The sequence below is a fragment of the Schistocerca cancellata genome, chromosome 1 (assembly GCF_023864275.1).
Source record: "Schistocerca cancellata isolate TAMUIC-IGC-003103 chromosome 1, iqSchCanc2.1, whole genome shotgun sequence".
Classification (NCBI taxonomy): Eukaryota; Metazoa; Arthropoda; class Insecta; order Orthoptera; family Acrididae; genus Schistocerca; species Schistocerca cancellata.
The window spans coordinates 724,108,371-724,127,747 of NC_064626.1; the positions used below are offsets into that span (position 1 = coordinate 724,108,371).

The following is a 19,377-nucleotide window of genomic DNA, read 5'->3' on the forward strand; positions in this document are numbered from 1 at the left end:
CACCTTCCTCAAATGTTATGTCTTTGGGAAAAGTTTCGAGTGTTAATGGATCGTGCAGTGTTGAAATGGTTGCTGGGTTTGAAGGATCTATCTAGTAGTTTGATAATATGATCAAGCAATTTAGTGATTTTGATTTGAGGCCATACATAAACACTAAAAAAATTAATGGGTGTGCAGACAGATTCAGTAGGAAAGCAGCAGTGTTACAAATAGGAAGTAATGGCAGACAGCACAGAAGACATAGTAAATGTAAGCAGTTTAGTAAACAGCCATAGTTTTGTATACAGGATGGATTGCTGTGCAGAGAAACCAAGTTGGGGAAAATAAGTGGTGAAGCCAGCAAAGCTGAGAAATAGTGTATTGCAGTTGACACGTGATCACGTGTCAGCAGAACATTGGATATACAGGGTAAAGTTAAATTCGCGCACTCGGGCTTCGCAGTGCGACTCCTCACATGCCAGCGATAAAAAAATGTCTCCCAAATTTTCGTCTGATGAGTACATCCGGCAGAAAAAGGACGTTAGAAAGTGGCAATCTGGCAACACTTATCCACATGTATGGTGACTACCTCTGTCAGCACATGTTAGTTGTACTGTGCAGTTGGTGCAGTGTATAAAGTTTTGGTTTAGCATGCAGGAGGTCGAGGGTTCGATCCTGGGTTGGGGTGCATTTTTTTATTCGCTAATTTCATTCTGACATTTTATTCTGTAATATACGCCATTTCTTAGGTCACCCATATCCAAAATTTACATTTTGTAACACTGAACATAACAAATACATGGTTAGACAAATAAGAAATAGACAGTTGAAACAAATCACCTGTCATGGGACAGAATAACTACAAAAACAATATTAGTTTCGAAATGCTAAGGATGACAGCACAGTGCAATAACACAACACCTACTTGTCATTTATACGCGAACAGTCTACCTGATTGGAGGCCCTAGTCACATGACTACATGTAATATGAGCGTTCAGACGTCGCACATTAGCAACCAGCGACAATAATACTATCCGTATTAATGACTGCATGACCTTCACAACAGAATACGTTGTCCTTAGAACAACAGATGCTCAAAGCAACCCCCCATCCATGTCCAAACATTGCGCAACTCACCGAATCATACTGCTGTGGTCTCTTTGCACCAAAGGTGCAGCCACAGTAACAAGAGCAGTATGAACACGCGCTACCTATTTTTCCACATTCATTGGCAGAGTAGAGAACATATGCTCTTTCAGGTGACCACAAAGGAAGAAATCCAGGGGATTTAGGTCAGGTGAAAGTGATGGCCATACAACTGGACCTCCACGTCCGACCCATTTCCCTGGAAATGTTCTGTCCAAATACTGTCGCACATTAATTCCAGAGTGTGGAGGTGCACCATCACATTGGAACCATATCCCTTGCAGAGCATGTAGCAGAAAATCTTCACGCACATCAGGCAGATAGTTCGAGAGGAATGCCTGATACCTTCGTGCAGTCAACCGGTCAGGCAACACGTAGGGCCCAACTACCTATCGCCCAATATTCCGGACCAGATGTTGATATTAAAGCAAACTTGTTATCCACAGTCGTGGGTGATGTGTGGGTTAACCTCACACCAATGTTGGGCCTTGTGCACATTGAAGACACCCTCATGAGTGAATGCTGGTTCATCTGACCAAATTATGGTGTTCACAAAGTCATTGTTGGCTTCCTGTTGTTGTTGGAACTATTCACAGAATTGCATTCTCTAACAGTGATGTGCAGGATGCAGGTGTTGCGTGAAAGCATAATGATAGGGGTGCAGCCCATGCTGGCGCAGCATGTTAACAACCGCGCTTTGCAAGACAAGCAGCTGCCTTGCTACACTACATGTACTTCGTTGAGATTCTTGGTGTATGATCTCCAGTATAGCTTCTTTAGTAGTTGGGGTACAGCGAGTCTGTGGATGACCTCTGTCACGTGATGGTGGAAGGAGACAACCCGACTCCCAAAGGCGCAGCTCCAGATGACAAAACACATTTTTTTCTGGATGGCGTCAACAAGGATATCAAGCAGCATATGAGTCAACCAGCCCAGTTATCAGGTGCTCCAAGGACAGGAAGCATATCCACATATACATCATTTGTCTATGCCATATGTCTGCCACACTGATTTAGAGATTTACAATGAGAAAATTCAATATGTGTACACATGTACATTGGAGTCTGTCACAGGCATTTTACTCCGCTCGTAACTAGTCCCTGTCTGGTGGACAGTGCATACAGTATAAACACTCCGTCAGTCCTGTGTGCTGTTCCACCTAATGCACATTACCCTTCTGACAGGTATTGATCTGCATGATTCATCCCGACACCGATAATTGTGAATTGCTTGGTTTCGAATTACGCTGTTTCCCTAACCGTAATAGAGGTGATGTTTTCACAATCCTATCGATAGAATCATAATAATAATAATTATTATTATAACAGTAATGCATTGAGATATGTACTAAACAGCATGCAGTTACCAGACTCAGTGTTGAAAGGCATAATTAGTGGAACCATGGTGATAACAGATACAAATAGTAACTGAGTTTGGACATTATTCACAAAGCACATTGCTTGTCCTACTGGTAACATAAGGCCCTAACGAATTGTAATGGACCTGAACGAGGCAAGAATAATGGTTGGTACTGATCTATGGGACCATTGGAGGAAGGTACAAAGAAAACAGGTTTCGCATCTAGTAGATGAAGTGGTGCGAATAAATTCATGCCCACGATGTGGAAAGGGCTTCTTCCAAAGCTGACCATTCTTCCATTTCTACAATTGTAGTATGTAAGTGCAAATGTTTTCTAGAGGACCCGCTGCAATCGCTGTTGATGATTAAGATGCCAGATACCGTACCACCTGGACTAAATTTACCAAATAAAAAACATATGCCACAACCCAGGATCGAACCCTCGACGTCCTGCACGCTAAGCCAAAACTTTTATACACTGCACCAACTGCGCAATAAGACCAATATGTGCTCAGAGAGGTAGTGACCATACATGTGGTTACAGTGTTGCCAAATTGTCACTCTTTAATGTCCATTTTCTGCCTGATGTACTCACCAGACAAAATTTTGGGAGAGAGATTTTTTTATCACTGGCATGCGAGGTGATGCGCTGCGGAGCCCGAGTGCGCGAATTTTGCTTCATCCTGAATAGGTCTATCAACAGGAGAGTAGCAGAGAGATATGGTGGAAGAATAGGAAGTCGGACATCGACTATTGTGTGTGGAATTGCATACATTGTGTACAGAGAGCGGATTTGTGTCAGACGAGCATACTATTAGAGGTTACCAGAAGCCTTAGCGCCATTTCAGTTGCTCAGGATTGATGTTTTAGGTCCTTCCAACAAAACACCTGCAAGAAATAAATATGCACTCACAATTAATAGACCATTTATTGACATATGTGGTCGCGATGCCCAACCAACAGGCAGCAACAATGGCGCAGGCATTAGTAAACTATTGGTTACTGAATTTCAGGGTATATGAGATGACAATGACAGATCGGGAAACCAAATTTATGTCAGATTTGTTGAAGGATTTGTGTAAGTTTTTGCATGTGAAAACTATTAAGATGAGTCCTTTACATCCTCAAGCTAATGGAAGTAAAGAGAGAGTGCATAGAACTAATAGGACAGATGCTAGATTACTATAGGATGCAGACTATTCCGGGTGGAACATGTGTTTAAGGGAAACATGTAACAGGACGCGCAAAGCTAATATCACAGCACTAGAAAAGCAGTGAACTGTGCAGCAAGAATGCTGCAATACAAGTTTGCCCAATGGGTAATGTTATCAACTTCTTATGCTCCAAAAGGGGAAAACGAAAATTTTTTGCAAAGTATCAAGGGTCATATCAAGTGCTGGAAACCATGTCACAGGTGTATGTCAAGATTCAGATGCCAAAGAGGATAACAAGTTCTACTAGTGGAACGTTTGAAACCATTTCGAGGTAGTCCAGAAGTTATTCCAGGATTTATGGATGTGGACTGGTTGGGGAAAGTGGAAAATAAGGCACAGAAGAGCAAGCGAGAAATTTTGGATGAACCAATGAAAAGTAGTCCTTATACATTACTATCTGGGATTAAGAGTAGATTTACATTTTGTGTTTGTTAGATATACGTATAGCATAAGGTATAATGTAGGTGAGATGAACTGCTGCAGGGCAGCTAAGGACTTTAGGATGAGGAAAGGGTAATGTGTATGCCTGTCCTCAGGTCAGGTACATCAGGAGGCAAGATAGTGTGAGGATCACTGGAAGTAAACTTGTTATCACCAGATCATTAGCTGGAGGGGCTACAAAAAGTGTAAAAAGAACAACCACCAGAATTAACGTTAGTCTTGGAACCTAGTATTGAAAACTTGCCTTTGTATTTTAACCAATCCATGGTAGAAATAAGGTTCAATGGAACAAAGGTGTACATGTCAGTAGTATAGAAGCAGTTATGGTACCAATGTTAGGTAGTCCTCAAACATCCCATTAAATGGGAGATGCTGAAGAAGTTTGTCAGGGTAAAAGTGCAGCAATTCTTATTGATTGCAGAGGACAGGAACAGGAATGCGGAAATGGGAAAAGCAGAGTTGTCCAAAGAGGGTAGTGAGAGGAAGTCAGAACTTCTATGCAGTGAAGTTACTGCTGAGTCAGAAAGCAGAGAGGGATTACAGAAAAGAGGTGAATGGGCCTGAGCTGTACTTCCAACAAGTTGAGACACATTGCTTGTACTCTACCTTTGATAAAGTGACAGGATAGTAGCCAGTTGTTTTGAACAGGGGAAGCTCACAATAGTGAAAATGTTAGAGCTAGACAGGAGTGGATTATTAGTAAATGTGACATTTTGTGAAATAGTGAGGCCTAATTTCCGTTACCTGCCACAATGGGAGTAACCCAGCTGAGTGTTTCGCAGCCTTTATTGTATTGTCCAGGGGAACCTAATGGAGGTGTAGCCAGCCATGAATTTGACTGTGTTGAACCAGAGTTTAAGACCCAAGTTAATTCGGCCATTGACAAACTCATTAACAAGCACGAGGGGTGAGTCCCTGTGGAGACATTGATGCAGCATGTGGGTCAGTACAGGGAGAACCAGTACCAAAAAGGAATAACATTGACAGTAATAATACCAGGTAACATGACAGTTTCCCTGCTAAGTGTAGCCCTTGTTTGCATGTACAAGAAGCAAAACACAAGACGAAGTTCACACCAGCCACTGTTCAAATCATGGTGGACTTAATTCTCGGAGCCTAGGAGGCATAGAGGGAACTACAACTATAAGTTAAGCTAAAAAGTACTAGACAGAACTTAGGATTAATAGTGCATAAGAAAATGTAATGATAAAAGTAATCTTGGCAAAAAGAAAAGAAAGAAAGAAGATGGGTCAGAGCTATCTGCCAGAGACTTTCTCTCTCTGGTTTTGCATAAGGATAATCTAGTTTAATGTGACCCAAGGAACCAGATCTTCTTAAAGAGGAGGACAATGTAGCACACCGAACCGGCCTGGCGAGGTGTGGAAACAGTTGACCCAGCAGTACGTGAGAGGAAGAAGGTGGAAGACCTTCCACACCGTCAGCTGCAGAAGTGTTTGGCATAAGTCTGCAAAGCATATTCAGCATAAGCGCCACAAGGCACTGCAAAGCTCAAGCAAGTGCAACCTGAAAGCGTATAAATACCTATTCATTCCGTACTAAAGTCACTTGTGTTCGTGTCACAACTCTACAACAACGGGGCTGTGATACTTGCTGCAACATCCGGAATGCTGTTTTTGGACCACAGTTCAACTGTGTGATAGAGCAGTCTTTCCTGAAACCACAGGAACTGTAGCTACCATATCACCAGGCTAGCACTGGCCCCGGGAAGCAGCTTGCCGGCCATCCTCGCAGAGCAGAGGATCATGGCCATTATGTCACCTCTGGACTGCGACAGGCAAGTCATACCAACACACTGATGGTGTAGCTAGCCACTGGGACTGGAGTTGTCACTGACAAAGGCTGTTGCTTCGCACATTACCGCTCAGCCAGTCGCTGCACTCTGTCAGCATTACGGGATGACACGCACACGTGCAGGAAGCCGCTGAACACCTGAGCCAGCTTCTCTTGCCTGTACTGATTGACAGCAGGGAGCTGTAATAAAGATACTTTGGTTGAATTTTCTTGTTTTGAGAAGACCAAAGGAGTGATCTGTTTTACTTGCTAAACAACATTCAGCAGCCAAAACTGCATAAATATTTCTTTATTTAAAACAACTAACAACTGTTTTTGACAGAATTTTCTGTCATCTTCAGGTGTTATGCCAGCTTGTCATGTGGATAAAAATCAGCATATAATAAAAGCATTGTCATAACTACAATATTTGTGATGTAATAAGCAACTGTGAGCAATATATAAATGGACATGGCCATTTGTACTAGGTGCATTACATTTTTAAATATTTTAGTTTCCTAATAAATGTCACAGTTCTAAGTTTTAAAATGTCTGAGACTTTTCAGAGTCTTATTTTTGGTGATAATTTTATCTAGCTACTGTCCTATAGAAAACTGCAGTCAGATCTGACTGACCAACAGTCATCATAAAGGAGCAAGAAACCTATTTTTTATATATGAGTCACAGATTGTATTTCAACATTAGCCTGTTACAAACTGATGTAAACAAAAAACTTATGCAATAGATTTGTTGGCTGATTTAAAAACTTTGTCCATGCTGTCTTACATAAGTGAAAATAACTGAAACCACTCACATTATTTAACATTACTGTTTCTTTAAAATATTTAATATTATTATAGCATGTGAGACTGAAGATGAGTGTCAACGTACCAGTTTTTTAAACATAAACCATAGTTGTAAAGCTGACAGATATGCAAATTGAAAAACAGTTGACATCCTTGGATTCCGCAACTAAAAATAATAAATAAAAGTACTTCATCAGGTGAATGTTGCTCCAAATCCCATAGCAGCAGACACCTTAAGCATAGAAAAAGGTATGAAAATAATGTTGACTAATGCTTTGATTTAAATATCAGTACTACTGCAATCTATTCAGTTTTCTTGACTAGGTTTATGGAGCAACAGAAGCAGAAATCTCTGCTGGATACGATTATTGCTGCAGTTGACAGAAAAATGTAGAAATAAGTCGCTGCAATTCTCATATGATATTATCATTGTGAAGAATATATCTAAAAAGAAAGATGATGAGACTTACCAAACAAAAGCGCTGGCAGGTCGATAGACACACAAACATACACACAAAATTCTAGCTTTCGCAACCAACGGTTGCCTTGTCAGGAAAGAGGGAAGGAGAGGGAAAGAAAAAAGGATTTGGGTTTTAAGGGAGAGGGTAAGGAGTCATTCCAATCCCGGGAGCGGAAAGACTTACCTTAGGGGGAAAAAAGAACAGGTATACACTCGCACACACACACATATCCATCCGCATATACACAGACACACGTCATTGTGAAGAATTAGATGTAATGGTAAAAAATACTTAAAGGTTTTTATATGATTAATCTTGAAGTTGCTTTATAAAGTAATAGATGTGTGTGGTTATATACATAATTTCATCATGCAAATCAGTTTCCATCACAGTCATGAATAGAACGCATGAAGTAATAGTAGTTGTAGTTGTAGCTGTAGTAGTAGTAGTAGTAGTAGTAGTTGTTGTTGTTGTTTTCAGTCTAAAGATCCCTCCTCATACATATACAGTTCCCTCAATTACCAAACTGACAGTTCATGGTGCTTCAAGCTTTGCGTATCAACTGATCCCTTCATTTAGTTAACTTGGGCCATAATTTTAATTTTTTTTCCTTAGTTTGGTTCAGTTCTTTCTTATTAGGAATTAAATTTACCTATTTAATCGTAAGCATTCTTCTGTAATCCCACATTTCAAAAGCTTATAGTTTCTTCTCATCTGAACTGGTCATTGTCCATATTTGACATCAATTTAAGGGCACAGACAAGTATCTTCAGAAAATCCTTCCTGTCATGTAAATTTATATTCATGTAAAAAAATTCTTCTTTTTTAGTAATGCTTGTCTTGCTGTTGTCAGACTGCATTTTATATCCTCTCTACTTCGGCCCTCATTCGTTATTTTGCTACCCAAATAGCATAACTCGTCTACTAGTTTAGAGGCTACATGCATTGATACCAAGGGATCCATCCTTTCTTCTCTTAACCAACACATCGAGGAGAGGTAACTGATCCTGTCACTCAGTTGTAAATAGCTGTGTGGGACTAACAATAGTTCACAGTCTGGTTGGAATCCAGGCAGCGAGTACGTGTAACACCAAAATTCGCATAGCATGAAGAAAATATCTGGGTCAAATGTTGAAATATTATGCATAAAATGGAAACAAGAACTTGGCAGAACACACATAAGCTCACCATTAATCAAACATGCTGAAAAACATGAGAGATTACATACACTATTTCTGTGTTTCAAATACTGCATTAATTTCTAAATAAAGATAAGTTTTTAGATTTATTTCAGAGTTGATCATCTCATTTTTGAGCACAATATGGTAACATCACCATCTTCATTTGCTTAAACAGTCCTTTTATATATACTCACTGCCTTCACTCAAACCAGACATAGACCTCATGCTCACAACCAATCTTATACCATCACCAAGTTATTGAAATATTGTGTGCAGAAATGAAATTATTGACTCAGCTGGGAACCTAAAAGCATACCAGCTATCAGTCACACTGAGGAAACCTAAAAAGTCACATTGCATATTATCTCCTTTTCATGCACAGGTTGTCAGACACCAGGCATGAAGTTAACTACAGCATTATTTAAAGGTCCGGGGCGTAGGCCACAAATGGAACCTGTTCCCTTTCAAGAGATTTTACCCCTGAAGCTGAAAGGAAGCGTGTCAGGGAAAGGAGACAAAACATCAAGTACGTATAATATTTAAATTTATGTATAATATGCATAAATGTATGTAACAACAAGAAAATGAAGAAAGATGAACATTAGTAGTACTTGTTATTTATGAAAGTGTTTCAGTTTAACCCATATAAAGGAAGATGGTTCTCAATACAGCCTTGCAGTGGTAACTTTTTACTACAAACTCTTCTAAAGTTAGTGTCTTAATGAAGTCAGTATTTATTTTTAAACTTGCTTTATCTTTTTGAACTTTTGAGTATGGAGTAAAACTTTGTTTCAATGCTACAATCATTACTCTGTATAGCCCCTCAGTTTTCAATGTAGAATGTTCCTCACTGCAAAATAATTTAACATGAAGTTGAAATTGTGTATTTCAGTGCTAATAAACTTAATGTGTGTTCATAGAAAATACTCCTGCATGTCAAGGATTTTTTATTCAGAGAACTATCCAGCATTATTACTGACCATTTTACATTTTATAAAACTTGAAGTTCGCTGATGGGATGTACAGTGATAAGCAAAATTGAAGGATGAAAGTAACTTTCACATGTTGCGTCACTGCCAAATAACCTAGCTCAGTAAAACGTGGACCATATGTAGAAAACACTGCCACAGTAAAGTATAGAAGGTAACTGAAAGAACTGTGCAATGAGACGAACAGAAATGACACTTTCATTCAAAGGCTATAATTACACTGAAGTTGTGGTGATTTATGATGGCCCCCTGGACATCAAAAAAGGTGGCATGTGATTCTTAATACAGTGTATGTTAAAAAGCCGTACTCTACAATGTGCTTACATGCTGGCCACAAAGTTGATAAGGAGTTATTGTGGTAGAGAGTTCTATTCCTCCACCAGTGGAGTAGACAACTGATAGATGGTTGTTGGTGCATGCATCCCACATGTGCTTGATGGGATTTAAGTCAGGGTAATTGGAAAGCTAATCCATTCACCAAATGTCCTCTCATTCCAAGAGATCCTCCACCTGTGCAGTTTGATTGGATCACAAATTGTCATTCATAAAAATTAAGTCAGGGCTGAATTCACTTGTGAAAAGATGCACAAGGGGAGGAGTACAGTGTCACAATAATGATGACCAGAGAGTGTACCATGTTCAAAGATTTGGAGGTGAGCACACACATGTAACATTATGCCTCCCCACACCATAACAGCTGGACCACCAAAACTATCATGCTTGACAATGTTCTTGGGTGCATTATATATCCTCACATTGCGAGAGGTGGAAACATTTAATGCACAAAAGAACTTGCCGAACAATATTGTTGTGATCGTCCAGTTGTTACGGTGTGTGGGAGGCATTCACCAGTCAATGTTATCGTGACACTGTAATCCTTTCTCATGTGTATCTTTCAGGTGTGCATTTGGTCTCTACTTCTCTTTTATGGATGACAATGTACAACCACATTGGACAGCACAGGTGGAGGAGCTCTAGGAATGAGATGATATTTGGTGAATTGAGTGGCCTGCCTATTCCTCCTATTGAGGAAATGTATTGTAGTGTGTCCGCATGCACCAGTGACCATCTAGCAGTTGTGAACCATGCTAGTGGAAGAACAGAATGGCCTACCATAGGAACACCGTATCAACTTTGTGGCCAGCATGGGAGCACATTGCAGAGCATACACTGCTGTCAAGGTGATCACACACCCTATTAAGAACAAGGTTCCACCATTTGTAATGTCCAGGGTGCCATCATAAATTACCATGACTTCAGTGTAATTATTGTCTTTGAATGAAAGTGTCATTCTGTTTGTTTTATTGAGTATTTCTTTCATTTATAATTTGTACTAATTGAGTTACATTACTTGGCAGTGACACATCATGTGGAAATTACTTTCATCCATAAGTTTTGCACAGCAATGCATTTATGGACTAGTTTCACAACAACACTATAGTCAGATTTGTCAGAGGTCAACCTCCATCATAAAATATTTTTTCTGTGAAAGTGCTTCAAACATTAAATGTTTTCTTGAGAGGCTCGAATTGTAAAATGACAGTTATCTGTTGATTTTTACTGATGTTAAGTTTTATATTTATCCTCCGAGCTGTATTGAAATATTTTGTATTCAGAAATTTTAAAAGGCTCATTGTTTATTGAGTTCATATTTGTCTTAAACATCAGCTTTAAATACTTTTTGAAGGTTCTGAACATGTTCTGTATGACTGGAGCAACAGAGAAAACATTGCATCTTCGTAATCACTGAATGCCATTCCTCATTAGTATGAAGGCTGCATAAAACCTGTTTTTTCTTCTCCACAATGCCAAAATTCCCATCACATGGCAAGAAAAAGTGGCCTCATTCAGGAAGTAGTGCGAAATTTTGTGAAATTTTCCACTTGATGTAAAGCTAAACAGATAGTGCATCACTGTACTGTTTTTGTTTTATAAATTCCAGTTGTCTGAAAATAATCAGATGAAACTACTTTCCTCAGATACCACTGTAAGCCAGATACAACCTCATCAGTGACCTTTTGGCATCACCTTCTGTTTACATGAACATCTGTGCTTCGTGTAATTTGCAACAGTAGCCTATATATCAGAGTCATACATTTAAAATTGCCTGCAGAATCCAAGATTAATTTTCTAAAGAATCAAATTCTTCATAAGTATCACTCTTTGGTCTTCCAAATGAAATATTGAAGTTAACATTGAAATACCTATGATGATAAAAATCATAGCTTGCTCTTCTTTTTACAACTTTCAGCTTTCAAATGCTTAAGTACATCAGGCCCATGTTGCTGTAAGTAGGCTACAGTGTATACTTTTATTTATCACTGAGCTTTAGTGGCAAATAAACCTTTTTGAGATTATCTTTCTTGCTGTTGCGCACTCTTTCAGTTGTTTGTAGTGTCTCACATTTACAGATCACTTTCGCTGACCCAGTTGTGCTTGATGCTGTGCTTTCCCCTGGAATCTACTGGATAACTAGTATCATTCTGCCTGTAGGTCATGAAGTTTGATCATTGCACACTAAAAAGTGTAAAACTTTGCATGTCATAACTCATTTTTGACCGAAATGAACTTCACATGTTTTTACACCAAGCCCCTTAATTGAAACCTGATATCATATGTATTTCTTACATGTTTTTCAGAGGCTAGCTGTGTACAAGAAATGGCAGTAATGCTAGCATGCCTGAAGCAAAATGAGTTTGATCAGGCAATGTGCTCCAGTGAAATTAAAATTTTCCAAGATTGTGTGAAGGAATATGATGTAAGTAATAATTTTTGTTATACCTTTCAGTTATTATGTAATATATGTGAAGATGATATTGCTGTGTGAGATAGTAATTTTTTGGTGAAATATGATGCATTTGTTTGAGGGACAGTATTTTTATGTTAATAAAAGTATGGTAGGAGTTTTAACTTTGCATCATGCTTATCAGCAGTAAATATTACATCTGTAGCACCATTAACACGTTTAATGACTTCTATCTTATGACAACATAAATATTTGTGGTTTCCAGGGGCAGATACTGTGGTGTATTCCCAAATACTGTACATATAAGATTTGGAGTAAAATTTAGATACAAAAAAAAAAAAGTGATATATAAATTTACTTTTCTCGCTGAAATGAAGTATTGACTTAGAACAGATGTCAGTTTTGACGCCATAAGTCTCCTTCTGCAAATACAAAGATCAAAATAGAGGAACGTTATGTTAGGAAGTTGTAGTGCAGAGAAAACCATCACTCTTGAGAGGTGCTGGGACAGGAATTGTGCAGTGCAATACATGCAACACTATTTAAATAGTACACTCACAATGTATTAGACAGTGTTCCTTACCAGTAGACATTTCTGAATGTTTCAGTTCAAAGAGAATACCTGCTCTGGCAAATGTTTGCATTTGAGTCACAGTTTCACAATAAATCATGAATGTTCAGCAAGGTGAACACTCCATTTGATAAATACTTCATACCATCTTTAAGTTCCTTTAAATTAATTACACTGCAGTCTATGGAAAACGGATGGCAAGTCATAAGGAACAGATTGCAGTTTGTTGTTGGTTTGTATATGTCAGACACATGGTAATTACAAAAAGTAAATACAGCACATAATACATTTAGAACAATATAAAGCTGAGAATGTCTTCTGCAAAGAACATTTCTATCTACATTGAAACACAATGTGATTTGTAGAAATTGGTGCTGTCACAATGGAATTAGCTTCTCCTGTAAACAGTATAAATGTAACTGACAGTACATTTATTGAGCAACCAAATTTCAATGCTACTTGTATCTCTTCCTGACTGTGTTAAACCTGTATTTGATGAACACTTCGAAAGCCATCATAGCTCTTCCACGCACTTGTCAGAGAACTGCTTGCTACTTTATGAAAGAGATTCAGTTACTCCATGTTAATTGGTGTACTCAAATGAAATATGTGTGTGGAATATTGTATCATTGTCATAAAATTTATTAAAAACACAACACATCACTTTTGAGTCCATCATTTTGGAATTATAAATTGCTTATGATACTCTTGTGATGCTGGACAGTCCTGGGTGGAATATGAATAATGTGAGGAGTCAAGGTAACCACTCACCATCTGTTTGAGGTGTTAATCACTCATAAGTGCATAAATTAGACTGAAAATGTTGCTGAACTTTTTCTGTGGAGTTAACTAATACAAAATACGTGTACACATGATAGCTACATCATTCTAATACTGCAGCTCAACTGGGATGAAGGATGAGGAGAGAAAAAAGTAGACAGCAAGTGGGAGGGAATGGTGAAGGGAAGATGACCAAGAGCTGTGATGGAGAGGCAGCAAGGGAACAGGATATGAATGGACAGCAGTGATCCCACCATGATGCAGGCACAAAGAGTTGTGTGTGGCACACAACGAATTGGAGGAATGCCCAGGTGGTCTTCTGCCACCCATCCAACCTACAAAATATTCTGGTCCAGAAACTTCTGGGCAGATTAAAACGATGCCAGATCGAGACTTGAACTCAGGAGCTTTGCCTTTCGCAGGCAATTGCTGTACTGACTGAGCTACCTGAGGCACTCCTAGAAGAAATTATATTGCAGATTGCAGAGACATGGGTTAGCCACAGGCCGGGGATGTTTCCAGAATGAAAATTTCACTGTGCAGTGGCGTGTGCACTGATATGAAACTTCTTAGCAGATTAAAACTGTGTGCTGGACTGAGACTGAAGCTCAGAACATTTGCTTTTTGTGGGCGAGTACTCTGCTGACTGAGCACTTGCCCCCGAAAGGCAAAGGTTCCGAGTTCAAGTCTCGTTCTGGTGCAGTTTTAATCTGCTAGGATGTTTCATATCAGTGCCCTCTCCACTGCAAAGTGAAACTTTGGTTCTGTTCTGCCCACCTTATTCCACACATTCTCCTAACCTGTTTCCATATGGGTCATACCCTTGTGCAAGCTCTACTCTACACACCAACTCAGCACATCCCATTCCAGACCTGTCACAAGCATACCCTACCCTATCAGAGGCAGGACCACCTGTGAAAGCAGTTATGTCATATACCAGCAGGTTATTTTACAAAGACTTTTATGTGGTCATAAACACCAACCAGTAATCCACCTGAATGAATGGTCACTGCAAACCTGTGGCCAAGAGCAGAGTTGTTCATCTGATGGCAGCCCATGATAATGCTCAACTTCAGTGACTGTTTCACAATCTGTGCCATCTGAATTCCCTTCCCCCTTCTCTCTAACCCCCAATACCAGCTTCTGTGAACTGCATAGATGGGGGGTTCCCATTGCAAGACAACCTTTGATCCTGTATCCCTCCCAGTCTAAATTTCCTGCACCCCTGGCTCACACCCTTCTCCACCCTTGCTCCTGTGCCTCCTATTTCACCCTATTAGTTTACACTCACACTTCCATATGTACTGTCTCCCTCTTCCTCTGTTCCATCCCACTCCCTTCCCAACTCACTCCTCCAATTCATTGTGTGGACACACTACTACTACTACTACTACTACTACTACTACTATTACTACTGCATGTGTCAGGGCAAGCCCACTCCTGCCACATAACTGTCCTGCTCCCATTCTACTTCTTCCTCCCAGCCCTCAGCTATCCTTCCCTCCACTCGAATATCCCCCGAGATGGCGCATCACTCCAGTTGTGCTGCAGGGCCGGACCAATGTAAAAAGCTGGGACAAAGTAGGTGTGTGTTAGTGTTTTTTGTATTGGTTGGTCCCAAAGCAGGACATTTAGAGCTAAGCAATGTTTTTAGTCTTGTTTATATGCCTGTCGACCACACAACACTCAACTAGTCATCATTTCAACCTTCCTTGGGTATTAATAACCATTCTTTTTGGCACTTAAAAAATCCACCTCACAGCTATAAACAGGAACCATATTGGCATAGTCTACATGTAAAATATAATGTCATATGATTGAATTACTGTGGGCAACTTAAAACTGAAGTCAAGTATCAAGTTCCCAAGTGTTGGTCTCCTAAACACATAAATACTTCTGAAGCGCTGGACCAATTTCAATAACCTGTTACTCCAAGTCAATTGAAAATATGACAAATTTTTGTGTTGGAATGATTCTGAAAGTCCTGGATTGAATAGAAATAATAAGTATACTCACCTTTTAATTGATCCATTTAGAATTCAACAGGCTGAAGAGTGAAAATGGTGCTGAGCTTGTCGTAACACAGCTACTCACATTTGTACTGTATTATTCGACCTGTTTCCTCTAAGTCATCACCTGTCATCTGTTCTCCCTGATTGATGTTAGTTACACTTTGTTTGTTTGTTTTGTTTTTTTCTGTCAGTGGATTTTGAGGTTTAAGTAATTTCTTCTTGATGTTGTCTTGATCTCTAAAGGACAGCCATATGAAAACTGAACACTCACTCTAGTACACAGTTGCACGTTACAGATGGCCCCAATATTATTACATTTGATACTGTCACCACTGTGGTAGGGGAACAGCATAGTGCCACATCACAGGTGCACGCAGTTTTTGTGTTATAACCTTGGTTGTTGGTGGACTGGTCTAATATGTTCACCAAGCTATTGACATAGGGACACGCAAAGAAGGGCAGAGAAGTGTGGCTATTTTCTGGTGGCTGAGGGTGCTGGAGTACACAAAATTCATTCTTGCATGTCCGCTGTGTACGGTGAATGTGGTATGTCCCTGATGTGCGTGCATGAGTGGAAAAAGAGATACCGGGAAGGGCATACATCACTCCAAGATTATCTGTGCCCAAGGCAAGCCTCTTTGAGCCATTACTCCAGATGTGATGGGGCGGATTGATGTCATCCAGGGAGACTGACAAATCACAGAGGGTGAAATTCATGTTTAGGTCAGCATTATCCAAGGCTCCTTGCATGCCATCATCAAAGACCACTCACATTACTGCAAAATTTGTGTGCAGTGGATGTCGCATTACCTGACTGAGGGACAGAAGATGGACCATATCAGTCTGAGTCATCTGCTATGGTGCCATGGGGAGGGGCATGCATCATTTCTGTCCTGTCTCATCACAGGGGACAAAACATGGTGTCACCATTTCGATCCCAAGTGCAAATGGCAAATCCAGCAGTGGAAACATCCCACATCTCCCCACCAAAGAAGTCATAAGCCGTTCACACTAGTTATGATAAGGTTATGATGACCTTCTTCATTGACTGCAGGGGACCTCTGCTCTTCAATTTCCTTGAGCATAGAACTGCAATCAATGTGCAGCAACGCTGTTGGATGGAATCATCCTGTTGCAAAATAACACCTGTCTCCGCACTGGCAGTTGGACAAAGGCTACGCTTCAGTGATTTGGTTAGGGAACACTGCAGCATCCTCCATAAGCCTGGATCCTTCATTGTGTTATTGTCATGTCTTTGGCAGCCTGAAAAAGACTTGTAAGGATGTCAGGTTCAGTCATATGAGGAAGTGCAAGAGTGGGTGTGGTTGTGCATCCATCAGCAGCCTACTGCGTTCTACAGAACAGGAATTGACTGTCTCATCTCCCAGTGAGATAAATGTCTTAACATGTGTGATGATTACTGCTGAATGGCACCATTCCATGGTCCCAGTGTGACAGATGTCCAGTTTTTATTTGTGTGCCCCTCATACTTTCCACATTACCCATCTCCACAACGAAGGTCACTAATACTGTGACTTTGAGCCCGGAGGAAATAGGTTTGAATCCTGTTAGTGGAAGAAATTTTTAATGCCAGATTTTGACTAGTGAAGGTGTGGGATAGTAGTAGTAGCAGTAGCAGCAGCTTTATTCATCCGTAGATCTCTCGTAGGATATAGGACATGTCAAAATATTTGCAAGTTTAGACCAATTTAAAATAAGCTAATTCATATACACATACATTTACACAGATTTCTAGTTAGAGACAATCATTAGATTTACTCCCGGTATACAATACCCTCTTTTTTCTTTTTTTTTTACAAATAACTTATTAAATATAATGCCACACTGTTCACTCATATCTCACTATCAGTCACTGTACACACTATACACACATTGTTTCATAACACTTCATTCACTACACACACAAACACACATGCACTGGTGATCTCTGGGCCATTTTCTGTACCACAACTTACCATTTGTTATCCTGAAAAACTGAGTCAGCATCCCTCTATAATGAGTTAGATAGTAGTAGTAGTAGTAGTAGTAGCAGCAGCAGCAGCAGTAGCAGCAGCAGCTTTATTCATCCGTAGATCTCTTTTTACAAGGATATAGGACATGTCAACATATTTAAAAGTTTAGACCAATTTAAAATAAGTTGATTCGTATACACACATATTTACAGACTTCTCGTTAGAGACAATCATTAGATTTACTCCTGGTATACAATACCTTTTTTTTTTTTTTCAAATAACTTATTAAATAATGTAATGCCACACTGTTGACTCATACCTCACTATCAGTCACTGCACACACTACACACGCATTGTTTCATAACACTTCACTCACTACAGTTTCTGACTGACACACAGTGTGCTAGAGTTATGGGTGAAAACAGTGATTTTCAAACTTTTGGGTCCATGGCTCCCTTGACCTGAACATAAACACATGCAGTTCCTTTCGCAGTGTGTCGGTTAACAAAACTGAGTTTAAAAAGATGAATAGGAGTAGATATTTCATTTGTATTAACTGTTGACACAAATGTTTTAGTCGACTTGTAATGTTATTTCATTTTATCCTTGCAACAAAATTAAAGAGAAGGATGTTCTTCAAATTTCAGCACAAGATATGAAATTGTGACTTGAATCTCTTTCTCCACATTCATTCACAATTTGTGTTTCATGTTCATGGCTGCTAATGCTGAAAAACTACGTCACATAAGTAGGAGGCTGCAAAAGGTATCAAAACTCTTACAATCTTGTAACCTACTTGTAGATACCCCAGCCCCAAAACTAAAGCAGCCACAAGGAAACAAACTTTGATTTTAGTGTGCAGTCTAAAGAAATATCAGTAAATTACACTTGTTCTTCAGTGGTAAGTGGTGATAGAAATTCTTTACTGAAAGGATATTTGATTCCATTGTGTTGATCAGTTGCTTCTGGAAAGTGCTTTAGAAACTAATCACTGAACTCAACTAAATGATCCACATGTCACTCAACTGAATGTCATTATCTTCTAAAACCACGTGAAGAGCAGGGAAAATGTAAAGTAGGCTGGAAAGTGCTTTAGAAACTAATCACTGAACTCAGCTAAATGATCCACATGTCACTCAACTGAATGTCATTATCTTCTAAAACCACGTGAAGAGCAGGGAAAATGTAAAGTAGGCCTATATCTTTATCATCAGACTTTTTCCTCCACTTACAGTTCCAGAATGTTGGTCTAATTACATTGAAAGGATACATTCAGTGAATTAAGTTTTTCAAAGAGGTCACAAAGATATGCCAGCTGCAGAACAAAGACACTGTGTATAAACTTCTTAGAACTCAAATATTTCTCGTGAACAAGCTAAGCTTACACAACTGTGTAAAAGTGTAGTATTTCAAACAAGTCTATTGCTTTTGTCCCAAGAATTATTTTCCTGCAGAAAAGAGCTTCATAAAATTTGTTGTCATGTATAAACCACATGTAACACATTAGATGTGCATCATTGTGTTTGACTGTAGCTTCATCCTACTGAATAGTATAATCACCATTACCTTTGACTTTTTCAACCAATTGATCATGAATGTCAGCTTTATTGAGTATTTGATGATTAATAGTATTGTCTAACAAAGGCCCACTTGCCATTTACTTAGCAGCTGACTCACCTATCATAATACAGGGTGACAATTATTGAATGGTATGAAAAAAAAGTAAATTCTTTACAAACTACGGCATGCACACACTTGATTCAACATGTAAACGTCACTACAGATATTCAGATTTAGGTTATGACATGTTCGACATGCCTGCCATCATTGGCAATGATGTGGCACAGACGAATAGTGAAATTCTATATGACCCACTGAAGTGGCAGAACATTGATGTTGTCTATGGCCTCCTGAATGGCTGTTTTCA

General features: G+C 39.4%; 1 protein-coding gene across 4 annotated transcripts in view; it reads left to right on the forward strand.

Moving 5' to 3' along the window:
* The window catches only part of LOC126185119 (coiled-coil-helix-coiled-coil-helix domain-containing protein 1), a 79,722-nt gene that overhangs the window by 30,202 nt on the left and 30,143 nt on the right, over positions 1–19,377 (forward strand). For all 4 annotated transcript variants that reach the window (XM_049927949.1, XM_049927955.1, XM_049927965.1 and 1 more), the window contains 2 exons: positions 8,762–8,905; positions 12,008–12,126. In XM_049927949.1, the coding sequence (XP_049783906.1) occupies positions 8,779–8,905; positions 12,008–12,126 (246 nt within the window). In that variant the 5' untranslated portion in view covers positions 8,762–8,778. The remainder of the gene's footprint in view (positions 1–8,761; positions 8,906–12,007; positions 12,127–19,377) is intronic.